Here is a 19,051-nt window from a genome sequence, read left to right on the forward strand (position 1 = left end):
CACTTAGATGGAGTGCCAGTGTCCTACGAAGCTGGCTGTGTTTTCCATACAAAATCTCCTCCTGTAACTGCTGTATCCATGCCAACTTCCTCCTGCTTTTCCTCCTGCTTGTCCTCCTTCTGAGCAAATCCTATGCACCCTCCTGGAACCATCTGCCTGTGAGGCTCCTTATACCCTCTCTCCTATGGCACGTGCATGCTGGGTGTGCGGAAGTCAGAAGCTTGAAGGCCCTCGGGAAATTCACTTGGAGAAAGAGGTGAATGGGGAGCTGAACCATGTTCTTCTCTAGTTGGTGGAATATGGTAAAGCATCATTCAACACACTTTTTTTGTCTTAGGGAAGCAAATGACTCAACAGAAGAAGGGATTGTGCAGCCACTGGTTTAATGGGGTGAGGATTGTGGCCCACTGTGTGTTTTTGTAAATCAGATTCTCTTGGCACTTAGCCACCCCCATTTGCTCAGATTGCCTGTGGCTGCTTTTTCCCTGTACCTGGCAGGCTTGAGTCCTTGGAATAGATGGGGCTCCTGGAGGTGAAAGATTCTGTACCTCACCATGTACCTTTATGGGAAAGGCTTGCCGGCACATTGTGTTTAGTCCAGGGGTTTAAGGAGTGGTCCTATAGGAGTGTGCTTCTGTCACGAGGAACGCGGAGCTGTCTGGAGGTTTGCCTAGATGTTTTCAGAGAGGCTTCCTCATAGCATGCTATGATTCTCTTGCAGCATGGTAGCTATTTATTCCTCTGTCATCTTCCTCCTGCTCTCTGGTGTGGTTGTTGAACTCAGGAGTTTGCCGAGTCCACTCGAGGAGGGGAGGCTGTGACCTCCCCCAGCCTGGGATGGAGGGATGCCGGAAGCGCCACCTTGTGGGGAACGCTGCTTAGCTGTGTCAGTGGCCAAGTGGCTAGAGAAGGTTATCCTTGGAGATGACAGGAAAATGTGCGAGGCTTTGCCAGCTGTGTTCAAGAATTGAGGCAGAGAAATTCTTTTTGGAATGTGAGGGTGCTACTTACTTTGTTCTGTGCTTTTTTTTTTTTTTTTGGTACTGGGGATTGAACTCAGGACCTTACACTTGAGAGGCTGGTGTCGGAACTAGTCACCTAAATCCCTGGCCTTGTTCTGTCCTTTCTTAGGTGTAGAATTTTTCAAGAGCACATGTGTTTTGTATCGATTAAAAGCAGGTTCATCTGCAGTTTATCACAATGACTTATGGTTTAGTAGTTTTAATAGCATTAAGACTGTACTGTCTATGGAAAAAATCTGAATGTCTCATAAACTGTGATAATTATGTCTTACTCCAAGAAACATGGATATATGAAAACCCGGTGACAAACCTGGATATCACAAAAGTGCTTTCTCTTTAGAAATAGTGCCTGGTAGGGGCCAGGGATTTAGCTCAGTGGTTCCGGTGCCTGCCTCGCAAGCACAGGGACCTGAGTTCGATCTCCGGTACCAAAAAAAAAAAAAAGAAAGAAAGAAAGAAATAATGCCTGGAAGGTCTCCTTTCAGAGTGTATTCCTAAGGTGTGGCCAGCACATGGATCTTGGCTTCTGATGCTTTTCTCCCATAGATAGGACCAGGGCTCCTGAAGGAACAGCTGCCTTGAGGGTTGGGGCAGGGAATAGAGAAGATAAGCTGGCTGGGTCAGGGAATAGAGAAGATAAGTTGGCTGGGGCGGCCCGTGGCGCCCACGGCGATGATGAGGATATGTTAGAGGGACCCAAGCCAACAGTGACCAAAGCCAGAATAATTTAAGCACTGAAATAAAGCAGTAGTGGATCAATATGTGCAGTAAATCCACGGGCCCATAACATATACAGAAATGATTGAATAAATGAATGAATGCAAAGTAGATGAGTCTGTCTTGCAGAAAAATTCTTCATCAGGTAGCCAAGGTCAGTCAGTGTCAACAGAGACAAACATGTTCATACTATGTAGTGTTTTTAATAGTAGTAGTATTTTCCCTCCGTGGTCTTTTCACCCAAAATTCATAATCCTATTCCAATCATAAGCAGAAAAAAATTAGCTCCCAGTTGAGGGACTTGCTCCCAAATACCTGAGTGATCCTCCTCAAAACTGCCAAGAGCATTGAAATCACGGCCAGCCTGAGAAATTGTCAGAGTCGATTCAGGCTATTTATTTTATGTCTTAGATTTGGTGGCTTATGAACCAGACATTTTATTTCTCACAGTCCTGGAGGCTGGAAGTCCAAGGTTGAGGCATGGTGGATTCATTGTCTACTGAAGGCTGCTTCCAGGTTTCTGAATGGTGCTTTCTGTGTGACCTCACATAATGGAAGAGGGAGGGAGCTCTTTGGGGTCTCTTTATATGAAGGCACTAATTCCACTTATGAGGCTCCACCTTCATGTCCTCATCACCTCTCAAAGGCCCTGTATCAGTCAGTATTTACTAGAGAAACAGCTATAACACAACATAGACATATATATGAGTTTACAAGATTGGCTTACAGTGGCCACCCACGCAGTCGGATGAGGAACAGTGAAGAAGGTCTGTCTGCACACTGGAGACCCAAGGGTTTAGTCAAAGGTCTGGAGCTCACTGCTGTGTCCTCCATGCGATTCTGAGTCTGTATCAGGAGGCGGATGAATGCACCAGAAGCCTGAAGAGCCTATGCTGGAAGGGTGAAGGAGCCACACTGGAAGCCGAAGAGTGTGCTGGGAGTCAAGAGATGACGTCCAAGGTGAAGACTGGAGCTCCTCCAAAGAAACAGAAGCAGATCAGTCCTTCCTCATTTCCCCTTTATACCATCCAGGCAATGAACCACCCTGGGGCCCCCCACACACCCCAAGATGTGGACTTGCTGAGCCGATTTGGCTAAGCTTCTCTTAACCAACTTCACAAGTTGACACAGTCAACCATCACAGGCCCCACCTCCTAGTTCCATCTTCTTAGGGTATTTTTTAACATGAACACTGACAGGAGTTGGGTGTGTGTGTGAGAGACACAGTTTATAGCACTGTCATGCCAAGAGGGACCTAAAGAGACATGATGACCAAATGGGTCCTAGGACAGGAAAAGAACATTAAGAGGACAACTGAATGACTTTGGCCTTTAGTTACTGTTAACACATCAGTATTGGTCCATTCACTGTGACAGACTATTAGTCAGATTTCCATCGCTATTACAGCAGTGCCTCAGATAATCAGCTCATAAAGAGAAGAGGTTTGTCTGGGCTCAGAGTTCTGCAGGTTCCAGTCCTTGATGGATCTCGCTCATTGCTCTTGCGCCTGTGGTGAGGTAGTGCCTTGTGGAAGTACTGTGTGGCGGAGAATAGGAGCTAAAGAGGGGTGGGAGGAGGATGGTTCTTGACTTACGATGGTTCCATTCAGCAGTTTTCAGTTTTACGATGATGCAGAAGGCATTGTGCATTCCATAGAAACCTGACTTCGAGGTTCGGAGTTTGGTCTTCCCCCAGCTTGGCAATATGCTGTAGGAGGCTCTCTCGTGATGCCAGGCAGCCAGCTGCAGTTTCATCAGCCTCGTGATCCCGAGGGAAAGAGCCCATACCCTGCGTGTGCTGTGCGGCTGAGCTGGGATGTTCGGTGGATTGGGTGTGTTAAAGGCATTTTCAGTTTATGGTATTTTCAATTTACAGCGAACTTATCGGGACATAGTCCCATTCTGACATGAAGAGCACCCATAATGGGGCAGACTTCCTGGGAGGTTGAGTGTAACAACGTGTTTAATCAGTCTCCAGGTCCTCGCTGGATTCCTGTGAGGAGTGTGGTGAGGGTTTGGAGCAGGCTGCCAGCCTGAGGAACCTTAGTTGGCCTCCTCTGTTGGCGCCAGGAACAGGTACTTGCTGAAACAGTAAGTGCAGGCGGAAAGTACTGCAACACATGCGAGCTTCAGAGTCAAAGACACGGGTTCCGATCGTCAGTTTGCATCTCACTGTGACTGTCAGGCCACCAAAGCTTGCTGACCTCACGTCCCTGGATGATGGGGAACCCACAGCAACCTTTTCTTGCAGACTTATTTAAATGCTTCGTGGATATAACAATGCCTGCCGTGGAGCACATGGCGGGGGGCGGGGGCAGAGTCACTCTGAGTAAAATAGGAATGCGGCGGAGGCAGAAGAGTAGCATGTTTTATTTAGATTCTGAAAGAGTCGCTGTGAATCGAGAGGAGGTCAGTGGAAGCAGGCTGGAGGGAAAGTCCCTCGGGTGGCCAAGCCCAGGGCTCGGAGGGTGGGGGCTGCCCGGGTGGGAAGGGGCTGTTAGGGCAGCAGCGGGGGAGGCTGCTTCCTGTGCAGGGCTGCTGGCACTAAGGTCTTAGGTTATGCTAGGGCTGCAGGGACCCGAAATGCAGCTCATTGTGAAGTGATGAATTGGGTGCTTCAGGGTCAGCTCAGAGTCTCTGTCCTCCTCCCCAAGGGCCTTGCACACAGCAGAACTTGCGGAACACTTGCTGGGTTGTTTGATGGATTGCATTCCTAATGAGTGTGTGATCAGGCCAGCGTATAGACATACATCAGATAGGCCAGTGAATGTCTTCTAGGACTATTATGGCTGTGGACTTGAACTGGGTGTCACACGCCTGTGATCGTCCCGAGCACTGAAATAGGTGCAGCCGCATGACACTGGTGCAGAAGGCTCTTCTCTATTTCCTGTTTTAACATGAAAAGGAAGGCCCCTCAAGATGCTAGGGCTTTCAAGGGAGAAGCCTCTTGGGGTTCAACTTGGAAGTGCTGGGAACGCACCCCGCCCCCAGTTGCGCGGCTCTGCGGTGAAGGAGAAAGTTGACGGAGCCTGTGTGCGTGTGTGCGCTCGTCTGTCATCAGGCAGCCAGCCGGCACTGACACACCAGCTGTTGCCACCGGAGCTTCGTGACTCCTCAGTGCTGCAGGCAGTGTGCTGCGAGGGCTGCGGCAGCAGGCAGGGGCAGGCTGTGGGCTCCCGGAGCACATCGCTGTCACTGTCACTGCAGGCTGGGTGAGCTGGGGTGCACTGCAGCAAGCAGGGGAGCAGGTAAGGGACTCTGCTGCTAGTTCCCCGAGGAGACTGGTTTGAAAAATGCTTGTGTATTTGTTAGGGGGTTGTAGTTCTCAATGCCCCTTTTGTTCTGCTGTCTTAAAGAGCAGGTTGCTTGTTTGCTCACAATGGCGTGGGGAAGACGGGCAAAATCTGCACATGTTCTCGTTGTTTATTGTTCTGCCTGAAGATGGAAAATAATGCAAATCGGGGCACAGACTCCCGGCTGGGGCCTGAGCTGCATGTGTGTCTGTAGATATGTGCAGTTTTTGCAGCTTGGGTTTTCACAGTTTGCTAAATGTACATTGGCACTGGAAGCCACAGCAGCATTTTGCGTACTGGTGGGACTGGTGGCCCTCAGGGTGTGGGACCATTGCTCCCCATCGGGTCTGCAGACCATTTACCCAAGCAGGCGCGCTCAAGGGTGCTGGCATCACATGAAGACCCTTTGCCTTATTTTCTCTTTCTCAACAGCGGTAAGAAGCAGGAGGTCTTACTCCTGAGGCATTGAGTGTGGACACTGAAAGAAAGTGGTGAGTCAGCCACATCCAAATTTTTAAAAAAGCGAAATCAGGTGTGTGTGGAAACGCTCCGTGGATACAGTCACACATAGCCTGCTAATTGCAGTGACAAAGTCCCATGAAGGAAATGGAATCACTGTGGTTCTTAGTATTTTCCAGTTCTTGCATTTTGTTGTCTGCTGTGATTGTGATAGCATAGAGGAATGCATTTCTGTAAGAATGTTACTATATGTGGCCTTTTAAAAAAAATTTGTTTGGCCTTTTATGTTGTCATAAAAGGAACAGATTATTCCAGTATTTGCTCATACTGCTAGATGATTGAATTGCCTTTGCTTCACTAGAGGCAGCTTTTGTGTGTGTGTGTGTGTAGCGGGGGCTACCATTTTCACAGGGAAATTGTTGCATAGCTGTGTGAGCACTCACATGTGCCCACCCTCTCTCTGGGTCTGCGGGTGCTGACTCATGGATGAGGTGTCATTTTCAAATGCATGGTTAGTGACTGCTAGTGCTAAGGGAAAAAGGAAAAGGCGCTCAAAGAAAGGTTTCCAGAAATCTGTCTGGCGGTATTTATAATTCAGCAGCAGGCTTGCTGCCTATAAAGTGTCCTAAGATTTATAAAACGAATGAAAAATAACCTTTTAATATGTCAGATAAAAAACTGACACTCGATCTTAGCCAAAAGGCCAAGAAGCTATGGCATATAAAAAAACTAAAGATTGGATAACAGATTTGATGAATGGTTGACGTGTTTCCATGCAAAATAGAACCTTTGAGGATGTATTTTATTTTGATGATTTTGTTGCAGAAAAGGTAGTAAAAAAGAACATGTCTGTATTTTCTTTTGTCATACAGGGATGAAATAAACATTTTATGCTCTCTTTTTGTCCATCTGTTTTGTTTTCTCTGTCTCTTACACACACACACACACACACACACACACCCTACCTTAAGGAAAAAAAATGACTGGAGAATTCTCATTTATAGAGGCAGACACAAAATCAAGTTTGCAGAGTCCTGGGAACAGTTGTACTTGTGTGTTAACCACATAGGTTGCAGAAGGCCCTAAAGTCTGGCTTTGGATTTTAGAGGTTGGAAGAGGTAATATTTTACGTGGTTTTTGGAATGTTTGCATGACTCTTCACTTCCTCTTTAATTTATATAAATTAAAATGTGAGACGGTCAGTGTGAGGAGGCAGTAAAAGAAACAAACTGGTGTTTTGTGTCCACCTGAGCTACTTATCTATCCTCAGGTACCTGGGTTTTCTAGCTGACTTTTCTTAGAGGTTAGCAACCAGGCATTTCTGGAAGGCTTACAGACTTCCCTGGGTGTCGGAAGAGAGCCGAGAGTGATTTAATTATTTGCCTTTAAAAAAATCTTTGCAGAATCCTTCTTAAACATTCTTGAAAGTTCACAATCCCTTTTTGCATGTCTACCTTGGGTCTCACAACTTGGGTGCTGTGTTCACTTTACAGTGAAGCCAACTGGGGTTAAGTGACTGGATTCTCCAGCTGGTTACAGCTGGTTGTCAGGTTGGCGGGTTCCTGGAATGCGGAATGGTACAAGATCCCAAAGCATCTTAGTTTTCTTGAGATCAGCTCACAAGAGAGCTTCTCCTGGGTGTGACTTGCGTGCAGCTAATTTGTTATTTAATTATTTTGTTAGAAGATCTAGCCAGTGGCCCTTAAATTTACTTGGATGCTATAAAAGATGGAATAATGAGAAATTCTAGGAAGGTGCTTAGCATATCTGCATATGTGTGAATGTATGTAAATGTGTACATCCATATATGCTTATATATACTACATATAGACATTTTCTATAGTAATTAAGTATGCAAAGTAAATTTTATTATGTCATAAATACCTGAATTCTGTTCTGTTCCACTTCCAAATATAGTTCATCTAAATAATAACAAGTAGACAGTAATCTGAAATGTGTCATTTTCAGAATTTTAGGTCACATGCAGTTGTGTTAGAAGGAAGACACCTGATAACAAATGATTTTCTCTTAATTTATGGAGATGATAGTGTTCTAACTAGATTTTAATATGCTTTATTAGTAGGATCCCCAAAGTTCAAAATTGCCTCTTTATGTCTTAAGTTTGAAGTATGTTTCTGAGAGCCAAGGAAATCTAACCACTCATCTGGGGTTACAGCATCCTGGGCTGTGGTATACAGTGTTTAAAAATTTGTAAAACAGGAGCCAGGGATTTAGCTCAGTGGTTTGGCCACCTGCTGTGCAAGCACAAGGACCCAAGTTCAGTCCCCAGTACCAAAAAAAAAAATTTGTAAAAAATGTTTCACTAATTGAAACCTCCTTTGTTAGAATGTATGGAGGTTCTGGCAAACAGAATGAAGACATTAAAAGTCACCCTTAATCCCATTACCCAGGGATTCCACTCTGAAATGTGGAAGTGTCCCAGCTGCAGAGTCTTTTTTCAAAGCAAATATATTTTTGCACATGAAATCCTCTGTACACATTGTGCAGAAACTGCCTTTCTGAAAAGCTTGCCTGTGTATGATGTGTGGTATTCTGAGACATGACCTCCCTTCAGTGAGATTTGATACTCAGGGCTGCTTTCGGCCTTTCAAAATTACCAGCAGCACTGCAGCAAATGTCTTACTGGGAAATATTTGTGCCCTTCCATGCCAGTTTCCTTAGGATAAAAATCCAGACATGGAATTGCTAGGTGGGCATTCAGGATCACCATGTTGTCATCTTTAGAGCATGTGTTTTACGCTTCATGCTGCAGTGACCAGCCTAGGAAGTCCTGCTTTGCCCCAAACTTTGTCAATATTTTGACTTGTTTCTTTTCCTGGTGCTGGCCAGCTAACCCAGGGCCTCGTGCATGATAGCCAAGCTCTCTGCTGTAGAGCTATATCTCCACCCCAATGTTGGGCATTTTAAAAATTCTGTGGATGTTAGAATATGTTATTTCTTTCTTTCTGGTTTTTTTTTTGATACTAGGGGTTGAACTCAGGTCCTTGCACTTGTGCAGCAGGCAGCAAAACCACTGAGCTAAATCCCTGGCCTGTTGATTCATTTTTTTATTTTTATTGTTTTGGTTCTGGGGATCGAACTCAGGTCCTTGCACTTCCACAGCACACAGTGAAACCACTGAGCTAAATCCCCGGGCCCAAAATCGAATGTTTTTGTGTATCTGTTACCCATGCATAATTTTACTTTTGGGTATTACTTTTTACACTGTAGTACATTTTCCTGTTGTCGGCCAGACCTTTGTTGATCATTTGTAGCTGGTTAGGACTAGATTTTTTTTAAACCTGCAAATGTATTGGCATCATCATGTTGTAGCCCTTGTGTCTGGTGGCTTTGTTGCAGCCGGTTCAGTATTTTAGCAGCGGCTGGCTTATGGAGATAGTACTTTACAGTTGTTGGTCTCTGGTTACGGTTTAGGCTGCAAGAAGCCTAACCACCTGCGCGTCTTTTCTTTTGGTACCGGGGATTGAACTCGGGTCCTTGCAAGGCACGTGGCAGAACCACTGAGCTAAATCCCCGGCACCACCTGCACTTCTGCTGAGAATGAATGCCCAAGGATGTGTAGCCCTTCCTCAGAAGTAGTCTCTAGTGGTTTGTAAAGAAGACGAAGCTACCAAGGAGGAAAAGGAATGAAGGGTTTCAGATTAACATGTAGTGCGGTATTGCAGAAGGAAATGCCGAAGTCAGAAGGTGAATGTCTAACACCTTGCTTGGTTATCAAGTGAGTTATTTCCCCACATGGGGCTTCGGTGTGCTTACCTGTGAGGTTGGAGGGCTCCCTGCGGGGAGGAGTCTGCTGCACTTTCTCTCTCCTGCTTGTTCTTGCAGAAGGAGTTTGGTAGTAGAATTGTCTCTACGAAGAGTTTGGAAGTGCTCAGCTTTCCTATAAGCCCAAATCATCATACCTCCCTTTTCCCTGATTGGCGGGAGGTCCATGTCTTGGAGAGCGCACATCTGTGTACTGCTTACCCACAGGCCTCCTTAGTTGGGTACCTCCACCAGCCTGATTTTTCTGACGGTGTCTCTCCCTGCAGTGTACTTGTGTTAATTTTAATGCTCAGCTTGTGCATGTTCCTTGGGTAAGCCACCTGAAAACATTTGTTCATTTGGGGTGTAACTCAATCAAAGTAAAATGAATAGGGACCGTGTTACTATAGATCTATCTAAAGAGGAGGGAACATCTCAATTCTAGTTCATTATTATTATTTCTTACAATGCGATCAAGTCTTACTGCATAGCCCAGGCTGGCCTTGGATTCTTGAGCTAAAATGATCCTTCCCTCTCAGCCTCCTGAGGGGCTGGGGTTACAGGTGTCCAATTAATCTTTTTGTTATGTTATCATTTTATGGAAAATAGTTAATTCTGGTTGCCCTTAATGGACAAGTGAACCACCCTGAATCTGTTCATTGAATGTTTCTTCAGTGGTTATGGGGATGTGATATCAAATTGGAAGCCAGGCATGGGATTCAGCCTGACCTGACCACAGCCATTTTGAGTCATGGCCTCCATGATTGCCCCTGGGTAGCCCACATCAGTTTCCTTGCAGTCTCCCAGAATAATACGAATGACCAAGTCCATTGTGGTATGTTGAACTTTATGAGGGACTGGACTTTGGCCTTAGACATATGCCTGACTTTTTGGTATTAGCTTGAGATAGCCCAGGTACATTCCAGTTAGGATGAAGTCACTTTCGGTCTAACCCATATGTATTCCCCTCTTTTTGACTCTGACTGCTAGGATCCAAATGGTCTTGTTGCAGCCTGGGACCACATGTTCATCAATAAGTTTGGCAGTAGACTATATTCTGTGCAAACTGAGATCTGCCAGTCTCTTTCTGTTTTCGGTCTCTTAGCATCTTGGGGCCTGTCCTCATATACTAGGACTGAGTTCTTCCAGAACAGTATGTTCCAATAAAACTTTATTTATAAAACCAGACAGCAGTGAGGACTTGATTCTGAGCTCTGGTGTGCCATCCCCTGACCTGGAAGGTGAGACAGATACTAATTTTCAAAATCACCAGTGGGAGAGAGGGTGGACAGAAAATATTTGTATGGTGATGGTGAGATCTAATAAATTTTTTAAAGCTATGATTTTATTACTTCCTTGCCTCTATTTTTCATTGCTTCTGGAAGTGCTAGTCCATGTGCTTGTGAACCTGAGTGGCATTCCACAAAATGTGCCCTTTTTTTTGTGGTACTGGGGATCAAACTCAGAACCTTGTGCTTTCGAGGCAGGTGGCAGAACCACTGAGCTAAATCCCCACCCCCACAATGTGCCTTTTGAAGTAATGGCAGTTAGAAGAAGTGGCCTGGCCCAGGGCTTAAGAAACTGTTGTGACTGGAGAATGTGGACTGGTCCTTCTTGGGCTAGTGCCAGGGAGCATGCACTCTCACCATTTTTGCAGATGATGACAATTGGTGTGGGAGGAACATGGCAAGGCAAGGATTCAGACATCAGGAAAAGAGCTTCCAAGATTCAAATGCTGTGGGCAAAGAAGTGGGAGAGAAGGAATTTGAGAGAGGAAGGCTTATAAGGCATAGATCCCCTGTGCTTCACATCCTGAAGGCTTTCCTGGGAATAGATTCACAGCCATTTCAGCCCTCCCTGTTCCTTCCTCTGCCCAGGCCTGGCCTTCTGATCCAGTAAGTTCAGCAGAGCACAGCTCTCATTGGCCAAATCTTGGAACCACATTGGAGGTTTTTCACATATGGGAAAGAGTTGAACAGATTCTCAGAATGTGTCCTGAAAGTTACACAGATACAAGCTCAGATCTAGGCATTTTTATTACTGGACACTAATCCCTCTAGAAGACAGTACCTGTTAATTGGATTTTGGATCATCTGTGAGTAGAATTTCGCTTTTAAGCCCCATGCCCCCATAACTTTGTCAATCTAATTCAACTTTATTGCTGTTTGGCATCCAAGTCCCTGTGAGCAAAAATGAAACCCCAAGGAAAATGCAGACCTTTTTATCCGTCTGTAGAGTCACCAAAGAAATAAAATACATCTGATTTTTCCTAAAGTAATTGCTTTTCCCACATGACATTAAGAATCTTGGAAGAGAGAGAGCCTGCTTGGGGCTGCCACAGAGAAAAGCTGTAGTGGAAACGGAGTACTGAGGAAACAGCTGAGCCAAGTCTACACTTTACAAACTCGCTTCTGTTTACTTACACCCATGACTCGCGGTGTGCTTCGTGAATGCTAGCTCTGTTGGTAATGTTGAACTCGGGGTGATGGTGTAGCTATGGAATGGTCTACCTGCCTTGTTCGAGGAACCATGGCTCTGTTTGGAAAGCGGCCGAGCACTCTGGGTCTCACCCCAGTAGTCCAGGGAGATGATCGTGCTCTGTGGTAACAGTTCGGGTAACAGTCCTCAAGGGTCATTCCTGCTCCACTGTAGATTCAGAAATGGCCCTGTCCGTTGCCGCTCTCGACAGTGCACAGGTGGGCGTGTGTTAGTGGACGGTATGTCAGTGAGCATTTTGCACGGGTTTAGTGGGAAGGAGGAAGCGCCCAATAGTACTTTTTGTTGGCACCCACTGTCGCCTCTAACGTGCTGGGTTGGCCTGCCGTGGGGGCTGTCCTTCCCATCACCGCCGCCTGGTTCTGCCTCGGGCGTGACGTGTTGTCTTTGGGGAAGAGGCTCTGTATGGTGCTGTCGTGAAGACCCGCCCTTTTGTCCTGGTGCTCACTTAGCACGGTGCTGGGCCGGCTCATCGGAGCCCCGCACAGGTCCTTCCCCCCCTGCAGACTTTGTGTCTCTGACTCCCATAGCCGCCCCGTGAGGAGTGCCTGTGCCCTCCTGCACCAGTGAGGTACAAAGGCACACTTGCCGGCCAGATGTCACGTGTGTGGAAATGTCTGTCCCACGGAGCCCCAAGTCAGGTGGACCTAGTACCTTACAGAGCCCCCAGGCACCAGAGTTCATTAACATCAGCATTGGACTAATAGCAGCTGAGGTCCTGTCTGTTAGGGTAAACCGAGGCATGCCTGAGCCCATCAGAGCAGGCAAAAATGAAGCAACAAGTCAAGTTTTATTTCCAGCCTGCATGCAGGCTAGTCGAGGGCAACGAAGCCATTGACCCTGGGGGCTTGGGTGAGGGGGAACTGCATGGGGGAGTTTGGGTCGGGGAGGGGTAGTGCCAGAAGTGGGACGTTTTGTCCTGGAGCGGAGGAAGTCTGGTGGCCCCCAGGGGTGTCGGCCCACAGTGGGGCAGGCCGCTTATCTCGAACCCAGACCTTGGCTTCCTGTTACCCTTTGTGCTTGCAGGATGTGTAACTGCATTGCCTGGGAAGTTTTTCTGTTCTGCCAGGGAGGGGATCTGATACGGTCATTGACACCAAATGTTCTCAGGAAGAGAGGGGCCTACGATGTGTATTCCTCAAGTCACGCCAAAGACTGAGAACTCGCCAGGCCTTCTTGGTGAAGCGAATTATAGACCCTGTTTACAAAGCAACAGTGAGTTAATGAGCGATGATGTAGCAGTCTAGATATTCTTAGTGTTGTTGGGATGTTTGTACACAGGTTGTTTCACTGAGGATAGAGCTGCTTGTGTCTTGAAAAAATGCAGCTCCTCTCTTTGTGTTCTGCACAGTGACAGTTGGCCAGTGAGCGGTGCATCTCCACGCCTCAGGGGCCTGCAGGTGAAAGTGGAGCCTGACAGGTGTAATAAATGGGTACCTGTAGGCCGGCCCCCTGCCGCCTGAGGAGATGCTTCCAGCCCAGGGGGAGCACATCTTGGAGATTGGTGAACAGTTAGATAGGAGAGTTGGGGCAGAATTGGCAAGGGCCTGGGTGGTATAGAGCCAGCTGTGCCCAGGTGCGGCCCCAGGGAGCGGAAAGGAGACCCAGAGAAATGAGTCCCATGGTCTTCAGGGAGAGTGTGTGAGCAGATGCAGCCTGGAAATAAAACGGCTGCCTCTGATGTATGGCAACCTCGTGTTAGTTGTGGAGCTGGCCCCCATAGCAGGATTAGAAATGTGATTTGAATAATAGCAATGATGATGGATTTCAAGAGCATTTGACTTTTTTCCCTGACAGTGATTTCTATCCTGTGACACCATGTTGAGCTGTGGGCAGCATCAGAGACAGCCCTTCTCAAGGACTGGTCCTCTTCAGATGCCTTTTGTTTGGCTTCATTGTCCTGTTAGGGACCCATCACCACCTAAGTCCTGCAGCCATGCCCAGTCCACTGAAGAGAGTGGCTGGGCTCTCCTGGACGTGCAGGCTTAGGAAAACTGCTGCCAGGAGCCTGCCTGCCTCACTTACCTCTCCCCTCTCAGAGCTGCAGCTGTGTCCCTGGTAACGTGTCATTAGCATGTTTTGCATGAGAATGAACAAGGGAGCCAGCCTGAATATCAATTGTCAGGACCCTGGGTGCAGCTGCCCTTCAGATGTTTTTGTGTGGCTTCCCTCCCTGCCCAGGCACTTGGTGGGTACACAAAATCCTTAAGTCATCTCCTTCTCTTGCTTTGTCTGTCTCTGGACCTGCTGTTCTTACTGAGTTTTTTAAAAATTCTTCAATGTGCAGAAAAAGGATATACATATAAGCAGAGACATATGTATAGACATAATCACAACACAGACACCTGTGCAACACACATGTTACCACATGATGAATTTAGCAGGTAAAATCCAGGCTCTTGTGTACAATGAGCAATGGATTGCAATAACACACAGCCAGTGGCAAGTAGAAGGCAGTTACATTTATTGAAGTCCACGGAAAGTTGTGCTCAGGGCAAGTCCGTGCTGACAAAAATGTGGCATGAACAGAAAAGTGCTCCTGAGATGACGGGAAAGTAAAAGCACTGTGTACTGCACATGGAACACAGCACACAGATAAATCAGGCTTTCGGAATTTCAAGGACATGCACCTCCACCAAGGCACCTCCCACTGAGCTTCCAAGGATGATTGACAGGATGCTGTATCATCTCTGGAGCTCTCAATATGCATATCTGTCCCAGAATTCACTGTGCTCTTAATTACATTTATGAGATATTGTGCATATCCATGAAACCTTAATAAGGTTTGAGTAAGGTGAAGGGGACTGCAGGTCAGGCCAGGAGATCCAGCACTATGTGTTCTCACCCAGAGTAGTAAAGATGTCCTGGGTTTTTTGGTTTTTTTGTTTTTTGTTTTTTGTTTTTGGTACCAGGGATTGAACTCAGGTCCTTGTGCTTGCGAGGCAGGCGGCAGAACCACTGAGCTAAATCCCCGGCTATCCTGGGTTTTTTATTGTGTTATTCTCTACCCCTCTTAGGACAGTGGAAGGAGGAGTGACCCTAGGATGATGCTATTCAAGGTTAAGTGGATGAATGGGAGTGATTTCCTCAACTCCATTGTTCTATCTGAACTACACACACCTATAGCACAATGCAGGCCTGTGTGTACATAGCACACACATGTACAACACAGGGACACATAGTGGATCATTTATACACATCTACACATACACAGCACACTTGGATAGCATATACACTTACACAGCGCTCACCCCCTTCTGAAAGTGTATCTCCATGTGCCATGCTCACATGTTCATTATCCACATTGTCTACACAGAACTGTCTTGGAACCTGTTAGATACAAGATTGGAACATGACCCCAGCAGAACCCCAGATTCCCAGACTTTTAATCCTTTGCAAATCATGTGTGCATCCAGGTGACCAAAGGCACTTAGATTTTACCCAAAATCGAAGCTCATTTGTTTTTCTGTTTATATGGTGTGATAGCTGTTAAATGACAGACAGATGCCAGATACCTTTAGATGGGTGTGTGGATGCTAAATTTCAGAGTTTTGAGAGGAGGAAAACAAATCCAGCACACTCCCAGTTTCTGAAAAGAAGTGAAGTGTGGAGACATCTCACTCATGAGTTGCACTTCTCATAACCCAGCATCAATTGGCAGTGTGCTAATGTCATCCTCTGTTTTGTGACTGGGTAGCTACTTAGTTGGGCATTGTTCTCTAAGCCATTCATTGTTGTGTCTGAGTTTTTTTGATGAAACTTCAGCTAGATATTTTTGCAAGTATCCACTCAATATACACAAGAAATGAAACTTCTGTGGTTTAGATTGGTATCTCCTCAAGCTCTTCTGTTTGGTGGTGGTGATATAATACATGATGGGTTCCTGGGGCATAGATTCCAGATTCTTGTGCGAAGTGAGTGAAGAATTGCAAGTTATACACACAGTGGTAAAGAAGAAGAGCAGTTACATTTATTGAAGTTAACAGAGCAAGCAAGGTACACTCAGAGTGAGGGAGTTTGTGCCAGTAGAAATGAGAACAGTGGCTCTAGCCAGGAAAGAAGCAACATGGGGCAGTGCAGAGACACAACAGGATGGAGATGTTAGGCTTCTGGATTTGAAAACGTGTCCTGGTGAAGGTGCCTGCCATTGGGCTGTTCACGCTGTGATTGACAGGGTACTGAGCCATCTCAGTCCTATCTGCTATGTGCATATAAGCTTTCCCATAATTCATTTGGTTATGCTTACACACATGATGTGCACCCCATATGTATGAACCCAGAGCTTCAGGGCTTTCCTGGGCCTTTTGTTTGTTTGTTTGGTACCAGGGATCAAACTTGGGTCCTTGTGGTTGTGCAGCAGGCAGCAAAACCACTGAGCTAAATCCCTGGCCCTCCTGGGCCTTTGTTATTCTTGGCCCTGCGTGTTGCTCAAGTTTCAGTGCATGGAAGGGGTGTGGTCTCACAGCCCTGATTGTGCTCTCTAGAGTAGTATTGTTGCAGCTTGTTGAGGTCGTCTCTCTTCTTCCAGATGTGGAGGACTTCAGTGTCTGGCCCTAGGGCGATACTGTGCTGCTCCCTCTCTGCTGTGGAGATGCAGGCGAACAGAGGATACTAGCCTTGGGCTTGTTCTGTGCTGGAGCATATATAGATAGCATGCAGGGAACTGCCCACTTGCACTGGCATATAGAGACTGGCATCCACCAGGAGCTCTGTTCCCAGTGTTGCAGACCCCACCTGTGGCACCCTGACCATCACATGCTGTCTCCAGATTGTGCCAGGGCGTGAGTTCAGGGGCAAGTGCATCTGCCAAGCCAAGGCCAGTCCTGGGGTGAGACTCTTGTGCCCTGGGTATGGCTGGGCAGCCTCTGTTCTGCTTCTTACTGAATAGGTTGCATCTCTTATTGCTGCCTGTGTTTATCTCCTGGGTGTGTCTCCATTTGCTGCCCTCTTCTGGAATTCTGTTGATGAGTCCTTGTGCTCTTCTCCCAGGGATCAAATTCAGGGCCTCATGCATCCTAGGCAAGTGCTTTACTACTGAGGTACACTCCAGTGCTCGTGTGTCATTTTTTGAAAGTTAAAAACAGGTCTTACCTTCAATCAGGGGCTTGTTTTGTTACCTTTTGGGTTGGAGGAAGCATTGTGCAGGCCAAAGTGCAGCTGGCTGATTTGTGCACATTTCCTAGTTGTGGCCCATGCAGTTCAGCAGTGACATGAATAAGCACACACGTGAAGGCATGACTGAATTGACTTGCAGCCCATCTAAGAAAAGGAAAGTGTACCGCAGTTTATCTGGCAGTTTCCTAGGAGCAATGTGAAAATACTGCAGCTGGAACAAGGAGTTATGAATGTAGCTATAGATTTCCACACTGTTTTCTATAAATTCATGCAGTTTTTTAAATTGAAAGAATGCATTTGGTATATGGGTGTGCGTGCATGTGTCTTGCATGCCTTGTGTTCCATGCATAACCCACCACGTACAGCGTCTTGCCTCCTGTGTGCTCGGAATGCCGCCTTTGCAGGAGGAGTGGCAGTGGAGGCAGGTCTGGGAAAGCGTGTGTAACAGATTTAACTCCTTCAGGTGACCTAGTGGGATTGCCAAGATGTGGGTGTAGTCCCAGGCAGGGTGAAGGTGTCCGTTGGAACCCGTGACTGATTTTTATTCATTCTTCCTCTAGACAAGCAGATGCCCAGTGTCCTGAGGCCAGCCCAGCAGCATGGCAGGACCCAGCGCAGCAGAGTGCACAGCCCCCATCCTCGGTGTCTGGCCCTGCCCCAACTCGGGAAGCCCCTGAGCTGCCCCGAGATAATAGGCACTCTGAGGAGAACACGCCCGCAGACTTGGGACTGCAAGTGCAGGGTGCCCCCTCGCCCCTGTCAGTTCAGGGACAGGACCCGTGTCCAGTGAGCACTGCTGCACCCCCCAAGAGGCCATCCCCGCAGAGGCCTCCGCCTCCCAGGCTCGAGTCCAGGAAGCACAGGACCCTGATCTCAGCTCCTGCGGACCCTCACCCGGCCGGCCTGCCAACTATGTCCCTGAATGCTGCTGTGACCTGCCAGTCCCTCTCGCGCAGCCCCTCTGGGTTCAGCAGTGCCCAGCCCCAAGACACCCCCAAGGCCGCCGCCTGTGACAGCCAGCATGTGAAAGAGGACACACCTTGTCCTCGGCCAGAAGCACTGCCCTCATCCAAGTTCCGGCACCCGCAGGCCTTTGCCATGGAGACCTCTCGCTCCCCCTCGCCGCAGTTTGCACCACAGAAGCTGACGGACAAGCCCCCCCTGCTCATCCACGATGAGCATTGTACAAGGTATTGCGCTGCCAGGGGCGTCCTGCGCATCCCATCTCTGCACGCAAGGTTTTGAGGGTCCTGCCTGGGTGGACTGTGGCTGAGACCTTACTGCAGCCCAGGACACTGGGCTGAAAGCCGGTCCTGGAGAAGCCTGACTCCAGTGATCAAGGGGAGCTCTGACTCAGTGGGGCTGTCCTGCCCTCAGAGGATGACTGTCCCTCTCCCTTGAGCTGAATGCATTTGTATCTCTTACCCACCAGCGTCTGCAGACCTGGGGGGTGGTGTTTTTTAAATCATTTAATAGTTACTATCAGAATCAGGCCTATCCTAAGTGTAACATCTTTAGGTGAAGTTGGTGTTTGCATAATGTTCAATATTTTCCTATTCCTTTTTTCCCTCTGCGTTTTTCTTTCCCTGGTACCGGGAATCAATCTCAGGACCTTGTGCTAGCCAGGCAGGCACAGTGCTAAATCCTCAGCCCTTCCCCTGCTTTAAAAAAACAAAAGTTAAAAGCTAGCCGGGGTTGGCATGCTGTTGGATCCCTGTAATCTCAGGTACTTGGGAGACCGATGCGGGAGGATTGCAAGTTTGAGTCCAGCCTAGGTTACATATTGAGTTCATATTGGCTTGGACTGCATCACAGTGTGTTTGGATGAGGGGAAGTCTCTCTTACTGATGTAATCTCACTCTTCCCTGAAATCACATACCCAAGTTTCACAGGTAACTTCCACACCATCTGTGGCCAAGGGCTCCTCCCCTCCTTTCTTTCTTTTCTTTTCCTTCTTTCCTTCATTTTCTTTTCTCCCCCCCCTCCTCCCTTCCCCCCCTCAATTCCCTATGTAGTCCAGGCTGGCCTCAAACTCTCAATTCTCCTACCTCATCCTCCCGAATGCTGGGATTACAGGCACGAGCCACTGTGACCAGCAAAAGCTACAGATTTGATTGCTCTCAGAGCTGTTCATAGGTACATTCTTTGTTTCTGTGCCTGGGAGTGTGAGCACAGAGCAGACAAG

At 47.4% G+C, this 19,051-nt stretch overlaps 1 protein-coding gene and 1 pseudogene across 4 annotated transcripts in view; one reads left to right on the forward strand and one right to left on the reverse strand.

Moving 5' to 3' along the window:
- Positions 1-19,051, forward strand: part of Shroom2 (shroom family member 2) — a 141,072-nt gene that overhangs the window by 108,924 nt on the left and 13,097 nt on the right. For 3 of the 4 annotated variants that reach the window (XM_021246350.2, XM_087209906.1, XM_087209905.1), the window contains exon 6: positions 17,427-18,056. In XM_021246350.2, the coding sequence (XP_021102009.2) occupies positions 17,427-18,056 (630 nt within the window). Of the gene's footprint in view, positions 1-4,267; positions 4,987-17,426; positions 18,057-19,051 lie in introns of those variants that run through there. The other variant, XM_087209907.1, reaches the window with a different exon arrangement.
- LOC147828440 (U2 spliceosomal RNA) lies at positions 6,070-6,205 on the reverse strand (annotated as a pseudogene).

This window comes from Heterocephalus glaber, unplaced genomic scaffold (assembly GCF_053883595.1).
Source record: "Heterocephalus glaber isolate CG9 unplaced genomic scaffold, H.glaber_assembly_v1.0 deba00001072, whole genome shotgun sequence".
Lineage (NCBI taxonomy): Eukaryota > Metazoa > Chordata > Mammalia > Rodentia > Bathyergidae > Heterocephalus > Heterocephalus glaber.